Genomic DNA, 16,767 nt, shown 5'->3' with positions numbered 1-16,767 from the left:
TAATCACACGTACACTTTTAATAGAGCATCACAGTCCCGCCCCTCTTCCGAGAGAGCTTAGTTTCCGGAAGTAAATTTCCCATTCATTTCTCCCATTGACGTTTTGGAAAAATCCGTATCTAAAGAGTTTTAAAGCATGTCTTAGGATAATCAGCTACGGCGTAACTCATGAGCATACAACATATCATTTCGAGTGAAAAAACAAAGAGAAAGTCCAAAAAAAGTCAAAGGTACAAGACTGTGTACATATTTTCAATTCCGAGCGAAGGAATGAAGTGGCCACTTCTTAATGGGACTCACTGTATGGAAGTAGGCTAAGTAAAATAGAGATGTTTCAAATAAGTTAAGGTTAGGATATGCACGCTTGACAACGACAGAGATAGAACTGGCCTTTGGCCATATCAACCATCCATTTAGAATGACTGGCCTTCATAGCAACCAAAGATCTTAGCTGTGATACATGTACAGTATGCATGCAATGTGATGCAAAGTATAGAAAGGTGATGAAATATACAGAGACAGGTCAAGAAATTTAGTGCAATGTAGACAGTAGTATACAGTTGATTTACAGAATATGAATTAAATATAAATATGTGCAGTGTATTAGCAGTTACCTCATACAATAAGTAGAATAATGTATGTAGATGTAGCAGTAACATTTTAATAGTAGAAATAATAATATATGCAGTGTATTAACAGAATATAATAAAACAGAATAAATATGGATATTCAATATGACAAATATATAACAGATATGTACATAACATACAGCTATGTGCAGTGTGGAAACAGTGTCATTGTAGTGCAGAAACAACATTATAAGAGTAGTAAGAATAAGTCTGAGCTTGATCAACTAGAATGTCTAAAGAACCAGAACTTGAGTGTAGTTTTTTGCTGGGTCCCAGGCCATGTTGATCTGAGGGGAAATGAGAAAGCGGACAGTGCTGCTAAGCAAGCCCTCAGTGAAGAAGTCACAGAATGTCAAATCCCTGCCCCAGACCTTAACCCTTAAAACCCGATTGACGCAAAGTGCGTCAAAAAACACCCTTTCTTCTCTGTTACATTGCTCCGGAACTGTTCATCGCAGCGAGATGAAACCTTTATTGCATGACAGAGCAGAAGTGGGGCTTTCCAACGAGACTACACACTTGTCTGTACGGTCAAGTATGAAAATAAAAAAATCATGAAATTAAATCAAATTGCATCACATTTACAGTCTATACTTCTCTGCGTTCACCTGCACACCCATTACTCTCGTTTGAATTACTCGCGAACCTGTGATCGCATCGATATGGCAAGCATATCAGATGAAAGAGGGGGCACAGGGCTATTCATTGGGGCAAGCCAATAGTTGAATAGCCCTCTCCTAGAGCTTTTGAGATATTGCCCAACACTGAAAGGCACTGTTAGAATGCTTGGATCAAGCCAGGTTTAGCATAGCGTATGCCACTGTCTGCTCACGTTGGTGACCGGACCAGGGCAAGCACACTTTCGCAGTTCCCGCCGGAAATGCAGTCTAGTTAAGGAGTGTCAACTATCCGTGAGGATGAATATCCGTAATGGTTTACATCTCTAATAGTTTAATTTTGGAGACCATGAGTTTCCAGCATTTGCTTTTTCTTACGAAATGTTTCTCTTAACAATTCAGATTGTTGTCCTTACATTTTACTTGGCGTCTATGGGTATTCAGAAGGAAGATACAGTATGATATTTCTGTGGAGGGTAAATATGGAGTTACATGGTTTTATACTCAAAATACTGAAATATTTCATCATGCCAGGAAACATTTGTATTATATTTGAGCATCAGTCTGTGCTCATGGATTTTTATTGTGGTTTGACCTCAATTTCTCAGATGAATGACTGTCCTCCTGGGGGGGAGCAACATGAGGTGGAAGTCTTGGAGGACTAAGAACACTTGATTGCACTTTTGTTTGAAAATCTGTGGAATTTCCTTTCAGTGTAGATTTTGAAAAAGGGAAAAACCCAACTTGGATTGTCACAAGAAGGGAGCAGTGGGGAAGTGGGCACATTCTCTGGCTGAGCTTATTTTGGGAGCACTATTTTTGCTGAATGAAGTTTTTGTTAAATAAGGGGGGGATAATGGCCGCTAATTGGAAGCTTTTGCTTACTGAGAGAGGGCAGTCAGGCGCTTTGGAGAGAAACCCGAATGGCAGCTACTGAAATGAATGGCACCAGCTGGAAACTGTTTAAAACCCATTTTCCTCCATAAGCCACTGACTTGGCGTGTTTTCCCCTCTAGCTTCTCTGCTGTTAGGGAAACTCCAGTCCTATAACATTGTTATGTGTAATGTGTTCATTTCTGTTTAAATTAATTGTGATGGTTTTCTGTTTTGATGTGATTCTCTTTTTTTATATGCTTGTCATGTCTTATCTGCTTGTAAGAGGCATTGTTTTGTTTGGGGAATTTGTAATTAGTGTTCATCTGGCAACATAACAGAGTTATATCAGAGAGGTATAAGTGGGAGTTATGTAATTCCTGTGAATGAAGTAAAAATAGTCACAATCATAGTGACCACTCTCACAGCGGTATTTCACAGACCCTCAATTTCATCTGTACAAAGCTGTCTATGTTTGATCTAGTCAGTTGGGTGAAATGAAACATGAAACCAGACTATCAATAATCTAACTGTGTCTCTCATAATGACTGTGTCTCCTCGAATGATACTGTTTTACCTCTACACATGTCATACCCACCAATTGACCAGCTGAGTTTGGCAGCTTGTGATGAATCCGCTCTTGCTTGGTCAGAAAGCCTCAGGTGCCAGCTTTGAATGTGTTTAGAGCATGAAGCTATGTTGACTCACCTTGTGTTTAGGGGTACAGTGTTGAGACTGTAAATGGGGGTAGCTGTTGGTGTGTGGAATATGTATGTGAACAGGGTTTCGTCTGGCAGAGGAAAGGTTTCGTCTGGCAGGTTTGTGTTAGTTTAATGTGGTGTGTGGTTTTAATTATCCATTTAGTTCTCCCTCAGTGTTTTAAGTCCTAGATGACACGACAACTTAACTTTATCTGTTTAAATCTTTCTGTGGTCCCAGAGAAAGTGTTTTATGATATTTAGTATATGCCATTTGAAACAGTACATTGTAAATGGTCACTAGTGAGACTTCCCGTGATTGCTTCCTTTAAACCATTTGATATTGAGAATTTGAGAAATGGATATTGAGAACAGATTTCTGTTTTGATGTGGCCAGATTTTACTTTCTGAACTTGTCCTGCTTTTTAGTTTTATTATTGTCTCCACCAAAGGATTTATTTGTTTGTATGTCTGTCTGTTTGTCTAGCTGTTTGCTGGCACAATTACACAAAAACTACTACGTAGTGGAACAGATCCGAATAGCAGGGTGGATCCGCCAGTCATTTTTCATTATCACTTGGCCTTGATTTAAGGTCTGACATCTTTCAGATTTGATTGATTTCCGTGCCTCTTTTGTTTCTTTCATAATCTGCTCCGGAGCCTTTTCCTCTTTGGAGGTCGCCATTGATTTTATACTCTTTCACCAAATTCCAATGATTTAAAACTGTTCAAGTACAGTATGTGTGATGTTTGTATACAATCAAGCAATCTGCTTTCTCTAGACTCTTTCTCTCTCACACACACCGAACTAAGGGTGTCGGTATGTGCCTTGTGTGTTCTTTTTTTTCAGACTCGAGATGACTTTCTGGGCCAGGTGGATGTGCCTCTGCACCAAATACCAGTGAGTTCATTTATATTTTTTTGTCTGTGATATTGGCTTCAGTGTGTTTTATATATTGATATTATGGCATTTCTGCATAGTATCTCAATATATTTTCCCTCTGGATTTGAACAATGTGTCTGTGTGTGTTATGACTTCAAACTGCCTTGTTTTCTGAAATGGTTGGTTCCACATCATTGTATCTACTTAGCTTCGGAGAAACACAGCTTTGGGAAAACATTCCTGGTGTGTGGTGTCATAATAAACACTCACACCCGCATTATTGTTATGTTGTCAGTCAGTGTTTCAACCATGCATGCACAGCCCTGATGTGTGTTTTGTGCCTAAAAATATCAATGAATTTGATGAGCATGTTTCTTATTTCAGACAGAAAATCCTAACACAGAGAGACCATACACATTCAAGGATTTTCTCCTTCATCCGAGAAGGTTTGTGTTTTCATTGCTACATTATAACTGTGTATGTGAGCGTGTTTCTTATATATAAATCTGTGTGTTTGTGTGTTTGTTTGGTTGTTTGTTTGTTAGTTATATGGGCCGTATAATCAAGACTTTATGATAAAATACTGTGTATTCTGAGTAATGTATGACCTGCTATCTGTGTTTCTCCTGTCATGACCATAATTTATGCTTTTGTATCTTTGGGAGCAGCCACAAATCCAGAGTCAAGGGCCATCTACGTCTCAAGATGACATATCTGCCCAAGAACAGCGGCTCTGAGGAGGACACCAGCGAACAGAATGAAGACCTGGATGTGAGCTCCCATCCTCTGATCCGTTCCCCCACATAGGCACACTTAACCAGTCCTAATGAAGCAGCCCGACACATGTTACATGTGTGTTTTGGCTCCTGCTCAGCTATTTAGCCGTGAAACATATCAGGCGTGTAGGTTTCTCACAGCCAGGAACCTGGGACATGCCAGACCTGTCCAACCAGAATTTACTGGAAAGCAACATGTCTCTGACGAATAGCTGCTATCTTTGGGAGGTGCTTATTGATGAAACCAGCCAGTCATCATTCTTCAGCAGGTTTAATGTAATTACTGGCCAGGAACACTGTGTCCCGGCAGGCCAAACTATATTTATCCCCTTCTACACCCCTCACACCCTTCAGAGACCTCCTTAGCAAGACCTGTGGCAGCAATATCGGTTTTCCCCTGATTAAACACACTCATATCATACATCTTCAGAGGCTGCATAGTCATTGTGTACCATTAGTTGCACACACACACGTGACAATTATGATACTTGACCTCCACCTGCTGCGTGTTTCTTTTCCGAGCTGAGTCAGGTTGGGTGTTAACACAGCTACCACAAAGCCACTGGCCTGGGCTCAGTGTGGTGTGCTTACGGCTAATGGTTGAGATCAGGGCGTGTGGCAGTGGGGTGGGCGGTTTGACCCTGCGTCAGCTGTTAAATAGCATGCCGGGCTGGGACTAAGCAAGCGTCTGTTCTCCTCCCACAGCCAGGCTGGGAGTTTCTGGAGGGTCAAGATATGTCCGGGCCTCGGCACAACCACCAGCTGCCTGCTCTGCCCCCTGGCTGGGAGGAGCGGCAGGACAACCTGGGCAGGACCTACTATGTCAACCACGAGACCAGGACCACACAGTGGCAAAGACCCATCTTACAGTACGTCCTCAGCCCTCCTTTTTCTCCAAGTGCATGCTCTTACAGTGTTTCCCACATAATTCAATTATATTTGTGGTGGTAGGTTTGCAGAATTAACTTGAATGCAACAGTTTTTAACAAATTAGCGCAGCGTGGTTATGATGCTAACCAGATTTAAGCACAATTTAGTACAACCTGGAAAATCATTGTGTGGTGGTCAATGTTGATATTGTGGTGGGCCGCCACAAATAAGTCAATGTATGGGAAACACTGTCTTATGTCTGAATGTAAAGGCATCTTGGGCACTTCTTATTTCAGACCCAAAAGCATTTTGCTCTGCTCTGAACTCTTATCAGACCGATAATTTTCAACATGACCGTCCATTTAAACTTCACAACAAGTTTGGCATATTGATATAGAAGTGTACTAGGGCAATAAAAGTGGAACTACCTCATATTTGTGCAAACATCTGCAAGTTAATTGATGTTATAAAGAGGGCTCACAACATTCATCTATTCATCAGTGGTGTAAATGTCATGGATGTAAATGGACATGCTCTTGATGTTTCCCTTTTTTGTTTGTTTGTTTGTTTGTTGCAGGGATAGCCAGGTGGAGGCAGAGCAGCGTCAGCACAGTCACCTGGAAGCCCAGCGGGCCTTCATCACCCGCCGGCAGATTTCGGAGCACGAGGAGATGTCAGGCGAGCGGCGCGAGTCTCCCGAGAGCTGGGAGATCATCGCTGAGGACGAGAACGCCCTGTTCAGCGCCAGCTCCAGCGCAGGCCCCAGCGCAGGCCTCGGTTCCAGTGAACGCTCGCCTCCGTCGCCCCGCTCCCCCTGCTCCCCGCGCTGCCCCATGGAGTACCACTCCTTCTGTGACGAGCTGAGCCGCCTGAGCACCAGCGCTGCCGCCACACCCACCGACAGACGCACCTCCCTCACGGTGAGACCAACCAACCAACGTTGCACAACCATTACTCTCGTTTGAATTGCTCGCGAACCTGTGATCGGATAGATATGCCACGCATGTCAGATGAAAGAGGAGACACAGAGCTATCATTTGATGCATTCTTCTGGGTTATAAAGCAGACGAAGTGATAGCAAAATAATAACTTCATATAGCTCGACTTGCCCCACGCTTTTGTGTGTTGTGTGTTTTATGAATTACAAATCAATGAAAGTATTAATATATGAAATGGTGGCAGATCTGGGTAGCCTAGACTGTGCTGAAAAAATAGAACATGGTAAATGGTAAGTTTACAATGACCAGGATAAATGCTTATAACTAAAGGTAGTGAGAATGCTAATGCCAGATTCAGGACTGATGCATGAAAGTCAAGTCAAGCTGCCAGCTTGCAGTGGTGAGATAATGTCAAAATATACTATTTTTTATAATACGCTTTTGTTATTTTTATTATTTAAAAATCTAAATTAAATCAATGCCAGTATTAATACATGAAACTGTGGCAGATCTGGGTAGCCTAGACTCTACTGAAAATAAAACAATATATAGCATGTGTGTATGGCACTTACAATGACCAGGATAAATGCTTATAACTAAAGGTAGTGGTAGTGGTAGTGTGAGGTTAACCCTGTTTTCTGTTTTGTTGTGCGCAGCCACAGGGCCGCTCAAGCCGCAGAGGAAGTGGGCAGACCCTGACAGCAGAAGAACATCCTGTTCACCCAGTGGTATGTATCCATTCAGGTTGGCATTTGTGTGCACTGAAGGATCCTATTTTCACTGTTTTCATTTGATTCCGAGACGACCAGTCCGAAGTAACCAATTTCACTGTTGAACATCTTGTTGTCGAGGACAAGTCTTGCTTGTCACATTGACACTATTGTGGTGGCCGGAGTTCAGACTGTAGGATTTGCGTGTGTGTTTGTGTATGTGTGTGCACGCATGTGTGTTTGTTTGTTTGTGTGTGTGTGTGTGCACGCACGTGCATACTGAGTGTGCAGTTGTCTTGTTCGATTGAAGCCTGCGGCTGCCCCATATAGTCTTCCAGCCTGCAGATGCAACGTGTCTGGGCCATTTTTCATCTGAAACGGAAACGGCGTCCAAATCCAATCCAGCTCCTGGGAGAATCTGAGCTTTTGCCAGTGATTTAGGGGGATATTGTCCACTGAAGGCTGCTAGTCTATTTTAAGACCACCCCAGCAGGCATTCTTGCCTCGCTTGTCTTTTTTGCCCTCTCTTATTTCACTCTCCTTTTCTCTTCCCTTCCCTCCTCCCTCCCTTCTCTTTTCTCTCTCTCTCTCTTTCTCTCTATATATATATCTATCTATCTATCTATCTATCTATCTATCTCTCTTTCTCTCTATCTCACTGTCTCTCTCTTCACACACGCTAGTTGCTGCCCACATCTGTGGGCCTTCCCCCAGGGTGGGAGGAGAAACGGGACTCTAAGGGTCGGGTTTACTACGTCAACCACAACAACAGAACCACTGCATGGACGCGACCACTCATTCAGGTAGACCTCTCTAACTGCTCATAGTCGTTCTTAATTTCACCTCAATGCTGAGCCTCACATCAACAGATGGCTCTCTCTTATGAGATCCTAAATTTTTTCATGTCAATGTAATGTGTTAAATGTGTGCTTGTTAGTTTAGTGTAGGAAGTGTGTATTGTGCAACATTTTTAATAATGCATAAGCTACACAGCTGTGAATATAGAAATGTTTTGTTGAGTTGGATCATTCCTTCTGACCTAAAGGTTTGTCTCTTCATCTTTGTCTCTCAGCAGACGACTTCAGAGGCGGCCCAGGCAGCTTTGTCTCAGGCTGGTGTGTCTCAGGCTGGTCTGTCCCCAGCAGCTTTGTCTCAGGCTGGTCTGTCCCCAGCAGCTTTGTCTCAGGCTGGTCTGTCCCAGGCAGCTTTGTCTCAGGCTGGTGTCCCCCCGGCAGCTTTGTCTCAGGCTGGTGTCCCCCCGGCAGCTTTGTCTCAGGCCAGTGCGTCCCCGGTGGCTATGTCCCCGGCTGCTGCGGCTATGTCCCTGCCGTCCGGGCACCAGGCGTCCGTGCGCTCTCCTGAGGCATCTCCGCTGAACTCCCCCGGCCCACAGCAGGCCTACGAGTCCGGCTTCTTGCCCAACGGCTGGGAGGTGCGCAGTGCCCCCAACGGAAGGCCCTTCTTCATCGACCACAACACAAAGACCACCACATGGGTGAGGCATCCACATGGTTACCTGAGGAGCAATGTGGCTTGACTGAACTGACCGTTGGGATGAGTTTATTCCTGACTATGACTGATTTCTGATAAAGCGTAATATGGCATGCAACTAACAAACAAGGCACAAGTTATCAGAATGTTCAACAACACAAATCAAACACAACTTTTGATGCATGCTGAATATACATTGTCAAGAACAGAACAATTGCTGAGCTTGGCATTAGGCATTTCACTTTAAGCAAGGTCCTTTGTGCATACGGAAACTCACTGTAGGTTTCTTCCTGGCTTCTTGAATGTTTTGTTTGGCACCAGCCAAAATTCCTGGAATGTCTTTTGTTTTGAGCTGCTGCCCTGCTGCTTAACCATGCCCTTGCATATGGGTGTGTTTGTGTTACGTGTGTGTGTGTGTATATATGTGAGTCATACGGCATTATTGTCATATCTCTCTGCTGTACAGTTCCATGGCATTCACTCTAGCTTCCTGTTTGTCTCACCCACTTCCTGTTTATATGACTCCATGCAGGAAGACCCTCGGCTGAAAATCCCTGTGCACATGAGGAAACAGCCCTCACTTGATCCTGGTGACCTGGGACCATTACCAGTAAGTCCCAGCTCCAGCAGTCACTTTCTGTTTGTATGCGCATGTACCACACAACATAAATCACATTAGTTCTTCTGTAGAAGAATACCTTAGAACATATCTGGCTACAGGAACTCGGGGGTGTGAGGATGGCATGCTCAGAGCTAGTGTGGTGTATAGAATGAATCTATATGAAATGAAATCTGTATGTCTATATGAAATCTGTTGATGATGTCCCTTCCTCAGCCTGGCTGGGAGGAGCGAGTCCACAGCGATGGGAGGATATTCTACATAGATCACAGTAAGCAGATGTTCAACATATATTTATATGTTTGAGCATGCCTCTGGAATCCCCACATGGACCATTAAACATTTGATATTTTGTTCCCACAGACACTAAGATTACCCAATGGGAAGATCCCAGACTACAGAACTCGGCCATTACAGGACCAGTAAGTCACATGACCTGCATTGTTTATTCATTCCGGGGATTTTCCTGGCAAAGACTCCTTCATGATCTCATGCACTAGACTAGGTCATAGTCTATTTCAAGCACAAGTTATAGATGATACCCAGTACATTTTGGTGCTCTTGGCAAGAAGTCAAGATACATACATACATACTGTACCCTCCAGAATTATTGGCACCTCTGCTAAGGTTGACTAAACACCTGTATAAAAAATTATCTGTTGGTGATTTATTGTAATCTTACAATGAAAACAATTAGGAAAAATCCAACCTTGAAGGGAAACAATTTTATTTTGAGAAAAAGAAAAATCTCATAAATAAATAAATATGTTTAACAAAAACACGTTGCTCCCTATTATTGGCACACCTACTTGTAATACCTTCTTAAGCCTCCCTTTGCCAATAAAACCGCTTGTAATATTATCCTATGACACCCCATAAAGTTGGAGAATATGAAGCAAGGGATTTAAGACCGTTCATCTTTACAAAATCTCCCCAGGTCGTCCAGATTTCTAGGTCCACACTTGTGTATTCTCCTCTTTGACTCACCCCACTGTTTTTCTATGTAGTTTAGATCAGGGGACTGAGATGGCAATGGCCAAAGCTTGATTTTGTCTTTAGCAAACCATATTTGTTTTGATCTGGACATTTGTTTTGGTTCATTGACCTGATGAATGATCCAATCATAACCAACTTTTAGTGTTTTTGTAGAGATTGACAGATTTCCTTTGAAAATGTTCAGGTGAGTTCAGGTGAATTTCCTTTGAAAATGTTCTTGGTGTTCATGATCCCATGCACCTTAAGGAAGTTCCCAAGGCCTTTGGGAAGAAAAACAGCCCCACAATAGCACAGCCGCTCCACCATAATTCTCATTAGGCATGGGGTTCTTTTCAGTATAGCCATTCTTCTATGTACGCCAAACACACCTAAAGTGTTTCTAGCCAAAGAGCGCAATTTTCATTTCATCTGACAATAGAACACACTTCCAGACAAAGTCACTGTACCATTCAGTAACTCCTGCTGTTTACATTGGTAATTAAATTACTGGACAGGCTTTTACCTGACATGCCCTCTAAATAATCTATTAGAAGTGAGGTCACAGTGGTTCTTATGGAATTGTTTGCCTTACCTCTTACCATCTTGCCATCCTCCGTACTGTACGTGGGGGCAAGATAACCATGGGTCTTTGTCCAAGCATGTTTGTCACATTTCCAGATGATTAGAACCGTTAAATCATTGTTTAAACTGTAAATATAGGCATTTTAACAAAGTACATAGTTGTCATAGACATTCTCTGACTTACAAATGTCAAAACACTTTCTTTTTATTTAAATGTAGTGTATTCTCTTGTCTTTCCGATGTTGAAAAATGACTAGAGGATGTACAGTAGCCTCTGTGTGACTTTATTTCCATACCTTTCATGAAAAAGAAAGTCATGGACTACTTCTGAAAGTTCCCAGACACTCTGATTAACTTAAATAAATTGAAATTGGATTTTTCCTAATTGTTTTCATTGTGAGATTACAATAAATCACCAACAGATCATTTTTTATACCGGTTTTAGTCAACTTTAGCAGAGGTTCCAATAATTCTGGAGGGTACTGTACATGAAGGCCTACACTTTAGAAGGCCTGTTAGGGAAGATTTTATTGAAACCTGTAAAAGAGGGTAGTTGCCACTTAATGGCATAAGAGGTCTTTGAGGACCAGTATTTGCTTGAAAAGTTTGCCAGTACTCATGAGGATGTTACGATAGGTGTTTTTTCACAGAAAGCATCCCCAAATCATGAGCTCCCTAAGAACCTGTGCACTCCATCTGAGGAATATGCAGAAAAATGTGTTCAACCTATTTATTGATAATGATCTCTGTATAGGAAATTGCTAGGCATCTTTTTTTTTCACACTAGTCATAAATCAAGCCCTTTGATGCTGATTTTAGAAGGCTGCAAATCTAAGGCTGTGGATGTGGAGTCTGGGATGGCCAGTGTTAGGTTTAGGCATTTAGCAGATTAGAAGTGGTTGTGGTGTCAAAGTACAGTTTGTGTGATGTTCTGAAAATGCACAATCCTAACTGAACATTTCCTAATTAATTTAAATTTTACGGCATTTGTCTTTTGCAGGCAGTGCCTTACTCCAGAGATTATAAGCAGAAGTATGACTATTTCCGGAAAAAGTTGAAGAAACCGGTAAGTACCACATACAAACATATGCAATTCATTCCACCCTAATTTTACTTTTTGTTAGTTCAGCCACAAGAGCTGAAGCAATCAAATGGCGAAGTACCTATGATTTAAGGCATAGATTACTCTAAGGCGGGGATCACATTAACCAGCGGCAAGCAGCAGATTTCTTATTGTTCTCTATGGTTCGGCAGCAGAACGGTGGCAACGCTGGCGTAACGCTAGCGTTGAACAAGCTGAGCGTTGAACTTGGTTCAACTTTCAAAGCGCAACGCGAGCGTATTCAATTGACAAACCGTTTGTGTTGCTTAGGAACGAGTTAAAACGTATGGTCTGAGCGTTGCATTACGTTCGCCGCTTACCGCTGGATGTTTTTTTCCATCCCTCTTCCTCTTTCTGTCTTTGTCTTTCTTTTCCTCCTCCTTTGTGTATCTGTCTTAATCTTGCCTGCCTGCTCCCTCCTCCCTCAGGTGGACGTCCCCAACCGCTTTGAGATGAAGCTGCGCAGGAACGCCGTGCTGGAGGACTCCTACCGGCGCATCCTGTCCGTCAAGCGGCCCGACGTGCTCAAGGCTCGCCTCTGGGTCGAGTTTGAGGGAGAGAAAGGCCTCGACTACGGCGGGGTGGCCAGGGAGTGGTTCTTCCTGATCTCCAAGGAAATGTTCAACCCCTATTATGGGCTGTTTGAGTACTCTGCCACGTGAGTGTGATTTCTGTGCTAATCTCACCTCAAGACCTAGACAGTGTATGTCTTTGATTTCCACAGTGTGTTACCCCCATTTGCTGATGGAGGACTGTGGCCAAATAGGCCGATCTCTCAGCAGCGTTTTATTTGGTTTCATCTCCTAACGGTGGACAATGAGCCCTTATTCATCTAGGACTGGGCATGTTTTCCGTCTTGTGTAATGCATCTTCTTGGAATTAGAAACAGAAACAATGCCATGAGAAGAGCCACATGCTCAGAGTGAAGCTTGTTTTCTTGCTTCATCCACTTATTAAGAGATAGATCGATCATTAATAGCATGTGGGAGGAGGGTGATGACTATTTGAAGTTTAGAAATAAAAAGGGGATTTATGTAATCACAGCCACTCATAAAATGTTTACCAGGAAATAAACAATTATATTGAATTCTTGACATGCTTGTAAATCTTAAAATGGCAGCGTGAGAATAATCGGAATTCCTTGTGTGCCTATGCAGGGATAACTACACACTGCAGATTAACCCCAACTCTGGCTTGTGTAATGAGGACCACCTGTCCTACTTCAAGTTCATTGGCCGTGTGGCTGGCATGGCTGTCTACCATGGCAAGCTGTTGGATGGTAAGTCTGGGTAGCTGTGTTTTTTTGCCAAATATTAGGTTGCCCCTCTGCTCATTGGGGGGGTGTTATTAGGCACGTATGAGCTCTCGAACTAGAGGATGCCTGCTTATCCTTTTTTTTAAAAAACATCTGTGTGTGATATGAAGGTGTTGATCTGTCTTACTTTCCTTTCACTCTCAGCCTTCTTCATCCGCCCTTTCTACAAGATGATGTTGCAGAAGTCTATCACACTGCAGGACATGGAGTCTGTGGTGAGTTCATCAGCACTCCACTGTAGAACATCAGAATGTGGTACCGGGTTACTGGTGTGAGTGTAAGTGTAAGTGTGTGTTCATGTCACCCCACAGGATAGTGAGTACTTTAACTCGTTGAAGTGGATTCTGGAAAACGACCCCACAGACCTGGACCTGAGGTTTACTATTGATGAGGAGCTCTTTGGCCAGGTGGGCATATGTCCGGTCTACTAGAGGCTGATGTCTACACCGTGTGGTTTTAGGTGGTGCAGGTGAATACGTGTGTGGGGCCTCCATTAACATGGGCTTTCTATTCCCCAGACTCACCAGCATGAGTTGACTCCGGGAGGTGCAGACATCATCGTCACTGACCGCAACAAGAAGGAATACATACAGTGAGTATTATCGCCACCTAGTGGATGACAAACACAATAGTCACCCCACCACTAAACTATGCTAGGGGGCGTTGTTACCCAAATGCTTCACAGTAACAATTTAGCAGTCTCCTCATTTGTCATGACAAACACTTCCCTTGTTTGATGTGTCTAACAGTCTGGTGATGCAGTGGAGGTTTGTCAACCGCATCCAGAAGCAGATGACTGCTTTCAAAGAGGTGAAAATTGCTGTCCAGTCTAAATATTTTGCTCGCATACACCATTCAACTAATCTTTATCTCAGCAAATATGCCCAGGAAATTGCCATGGAAAATGTTCTGTCTTATGTTTATGTCTGAGGTGCTTGTGCCCTCTCTCTCTACAGGGCTTTTATGAACTCATACCACAGGACCTGATCAAGATATTTGATGAAAATGAGTTGGAGGTACTGACACTATAATAACGCAATAATAATCAACAAAGCCGTTGTAATAGTAATATTAAAAAATAGTAATATTATATCTTCCAGCTGCTAATGTGTGGTCTGGGAGATGTGGACGTGAACGACTGGAGAGAGAACACCAAGTACAAGAATGGTTACAGCCCCAACCACCCCGTCATCCTTTGGTTCTGGAAGGTAAGCGCTCTCGTCTGTGAAGGCTTCATCCATCCAGGTTCTAGCAACTGAGAAAGACTGGAGGCTCTATTCTCAACAGTAGTCTCACCGCACGCCAGCTTTAGATTCCTTAGTATGAAGGAGTGTAGTGTGTCTAATGGCTCAGAGATCAGAGTGGTACTGGTCAGGCCTGCTGCATGTAGCGGGGCTTCTCTTTAACGCCTGCCCTTCTTGCACAGGCGGTGCTCCTGATGGACGCAGAGAAGCGCATCCGTCTGCTGCAGTTTGTGACGGGCACGTCGAGAGTGCCCATGAATGGCTTTGCCGAGCTCTACGGTGAGTTCACTTCGCCACTATGTCTTATTTAATGAGAGTTCCTATGAAGACAAACCATTTATCAGGTGTTATTTTTTGCTACAATATTTGTGGACGTGAGAGAATAAAAGAATAAACACTGGTTTGTTGACCAGTCAGTGTGAAAGACAAACAAAAAAGCAGTTTTTCTTAGTTTCGAATTTCGCAGATACTGCACTTTGGCTTTGTAGGGCAGAGTCGATGAATGTTATGTGATGTGTCCTGATGAATGTCATATGTATCCTTTGCTGGACCCACAGGCTCCAACGGCCCACAGTTGTTCACCATTGAACAGTGGGGCACACGAGACAAACTCCCCAGAGCTCACACATGGTAAATATGATAGCATGTTATTATTCCTAATAGTCACCATTCATCTTAACCTGAGGCAATATCATACATCTCCCTTTAAACTGTTCCTCCTCTCCTTCTTGCTCTCCCTCCATCTCTCCCTATCTCTCTCTGTCTCTCTGAAGCTTCAACCGGTTGGACCTGCCTCCCTACGAGTCTTTTGAGGAACTGCGAGAGAAGCTGCTCATTGCGATTGAGAACGCCCAGGGCTTTGACGGCGTGGACTAAGTCTCCTGCTTCTGTGCCTGACTCCGTTTGGGAGATTGCAAACGTCTGTGTGGCGACACTGGGGGGAAGTGAAGGCTTCTGGAGTGGACTGAGAGACAGGGGAGCTGGTGGGGGGGGCATCTGGAGTGGACTAAAAGACAGGGGAGCTGGTGGGGGGGGCATGTGTGGACAGATCCCCGCCACAGTGAGACTCTTGACGCGGGGCCCTGAGCACTGCTCTACCCTTCCTGCTGTTCAGACATTTGGAGAGCGCAGAGAGGGGAGTGTACCACTATCTTAACTCTATATATCACCACTCACCTTGGAGGTTTACAGGAATCAGTTTTGAATGCCATGTACATATATATCTGTATACAAATCAAATGTATGCTATTCTGAAACATCTGTAGATGCTTTTTAACTATGCCTTGCAGCAAACAGATACAGATGTAATCATTATCTCTGTATGTTTCAATGTAAACATAATCTCGGGAAAGCTGCACTTTGTGAAGTGGGTGCACTAGCTTAGATAAACAACTGCCTTTCTTAGAAGATCAGGTTTTCTGGTAATACAATACTATTATTCCTTCAGTAAGGTTTGATATAAGCATATTGTCAACATGTACAATCACAGTTAATATCAAAAGATCTGATAGTATCAAAGTTATTTTCCCTGATAATAGTATCAAAGCTCTCTTTTCTAGTACTTTATTCTGTGTGGGTTTGAAAGCTAGGACCAGACCTAAACTTGAAAACTACTTTCTGTTTGAAGCTGTCAGTGGATATTCCTCTTTAAAGTAAACAATCAGTTGCTGGTTGTGTCGGTTTCGTGATCTCAGCTGATGGGCTGCTTCTCGCTGCCGTAATGCTGGCGGCTGTATTCTCTCTCTCTGCACAAAGTCTTGTGGTTTGTGCCATCATGGCTTTCTACTCCACAGCATCCTTTTTGAAATAGGTTGGTATGACCTGTTACAAAAAACACACGTTTACACTCTGCTGTCTGTTTACAGATGACTCAAAATGTGCTTGACTTATTTCACTTTTAGTCTACTTTTGTACTCTTTTAGTTTGTTTTCTTTTGGTTTTGCCGTTTTGGAATTTCAGGCACTTTTTTAAAAGAAAGGACAAAAGGACAAACTTTTTAAGTCTTACTTGATCTCTGCCAATCAGCTATTTTAAATTGCTGTTAAGTATCTTGGCTTGACCTGTACATTTGACACGAGTTAATGTTTACATGTAAACATTGCTGATTTTAAGCACATTCTTTCCCTCACCTGTAATTTACCTTGACTGTTAAATTACAATGCCTTTAATTGTAAGATAAGCTTTTATCGAAGATGAATTGTAATAAAGAAAGTATTGTTAAATATCATTAAAATATTGTATAATTAAGAGTTGTCGAGATAGATTGCATAATTTATACAGATCTGTCCATTTGGACTTGTCAAGAAGTGCATTTTGTATCAGTGTGTGGAAAGGATGGAAGGAAGTACCTTATTTAGATTGAAGAAATTGTTGATTTGTTTTTCCCTGGCATGCCAAAGTCATTGCCATATTTTTTAAAAAAGAATAAAAGAAAGTTTCTCTTCA

At 42.7% G+C, this 16,767-nt stretch overlaps 1 protein-coding gene across 6 annotated transcripts in view; it reads left to right on the top strand.

Moving 5' to 3' along the window:
* The window catches only part of nedd4a (NEDD4 E3 ubiquitin protein ligase a), a 33,804-nt gene extending 17,037 nt beyond the window's left edge, over positions 1–16,767 (top strand). For 5 of the 6 annotated variants that reach the window (XM_076287707.1, XM_076287705.1, XM_076287701.1 and 2 more), the window contains 23 exons: positions 3,668–3,718; positions 4,085–4,146; positions 4,369–4,471; positions 5,182–5,345; positions 5,924–6,266; positions 6,941–7,012; positions 7,678–7,797; positions 8,067–8,489; positions 9,018–9,095; positions 9,321–9,375; positions 9,468–9,526; positions 11,662–11,727; positions 12,192–12,421; positions 12,921–13,042; positions 13,223–13,293; positions 13,390–13,485; positions 13,597–13,670; positions 13,828–13,888; positions 14,035–14,094; positions 14,179–14,286; positions 14,505–14,601; positions 14,880–14,952; positions 15,096–16,767. In XM_076287707.1, the coding sequence (XP_076143822.1) occupies positions 3,668–3,718; positions 4,085–4,146; positions 4,369–4,471; positions 5,182–5,345; positions 5,924–6,266; positions 6,941–7,012; positions 7,678–7,797; positions 8,067–8,489; positions 9,018–9,095; positions 9,321–9,375; positions 9,468–9,526; positions 11,662–11,727; positions 12,192–12,421; positions 12,921–13,042; positions 13,223–13,293; positions 13,390–13,485; positions 13,597–13,670; positions 13,828–13,888; positions 14,035–14,094; positions 14,179–14,286; positions 14,505–14,601; positions 14,880–14,952; positions 15,096–15,198 (2,691 nt within the window). In that variant the 3' untranslated portion in view covers positions 15,199–16,767. The remainder of the gene's footprint in view (positions 1–3,667; positions 3,719–4,084; positions 4,147–4,368; positions 4,472–5,181; positions 5,346–5,923; positions 6,267–6,940; positions 7,013–7,677; positions 7,798–8,066; positions 8,490–9,017; positions 9,096–9,320; positions 9,376–9,467; positions 9,527–11,661; positions 11,728–12,191; positions 12,422–12,920; positions 13,043–13,222; positions 13,294–13,389; positions 13,486–13,596; positions 13,671–13,827; positions 13,889–14,034; positions 14,095–14,178; positions 14,287–14,504; positions 14,602–14,879; positions 14,953–15,095) is intronic. The other variant, XM_076287704.1, reaches the window with a different exon arrangement.

The sequence above is a fragment of the Alosa pseudoharengus genome, unplaced genomic scaffold (genome assembly GCF_046254945.1).
Source record: "Alosa pseudoharengus isolate Yale_2024_CS ecotype anadromous, Long Island Sound unplaced genomic scaffold, YU_APseudo_1.1 YU_APseudo_1.1_scf_16, whole genome shotgun sequence".
Taxonomy (NCBI): domain Eukaryota; kingdom Metazoa; phylum Chordata; class Actinopteri; order Clupeiformes; family Clupeidae; genus Alosa; species Alosa pseudoharengus.
Note: the sequence above shows the minus strand (reverse complement) of the source record. Positions and strands in the feature narration are given on the sequence as shown.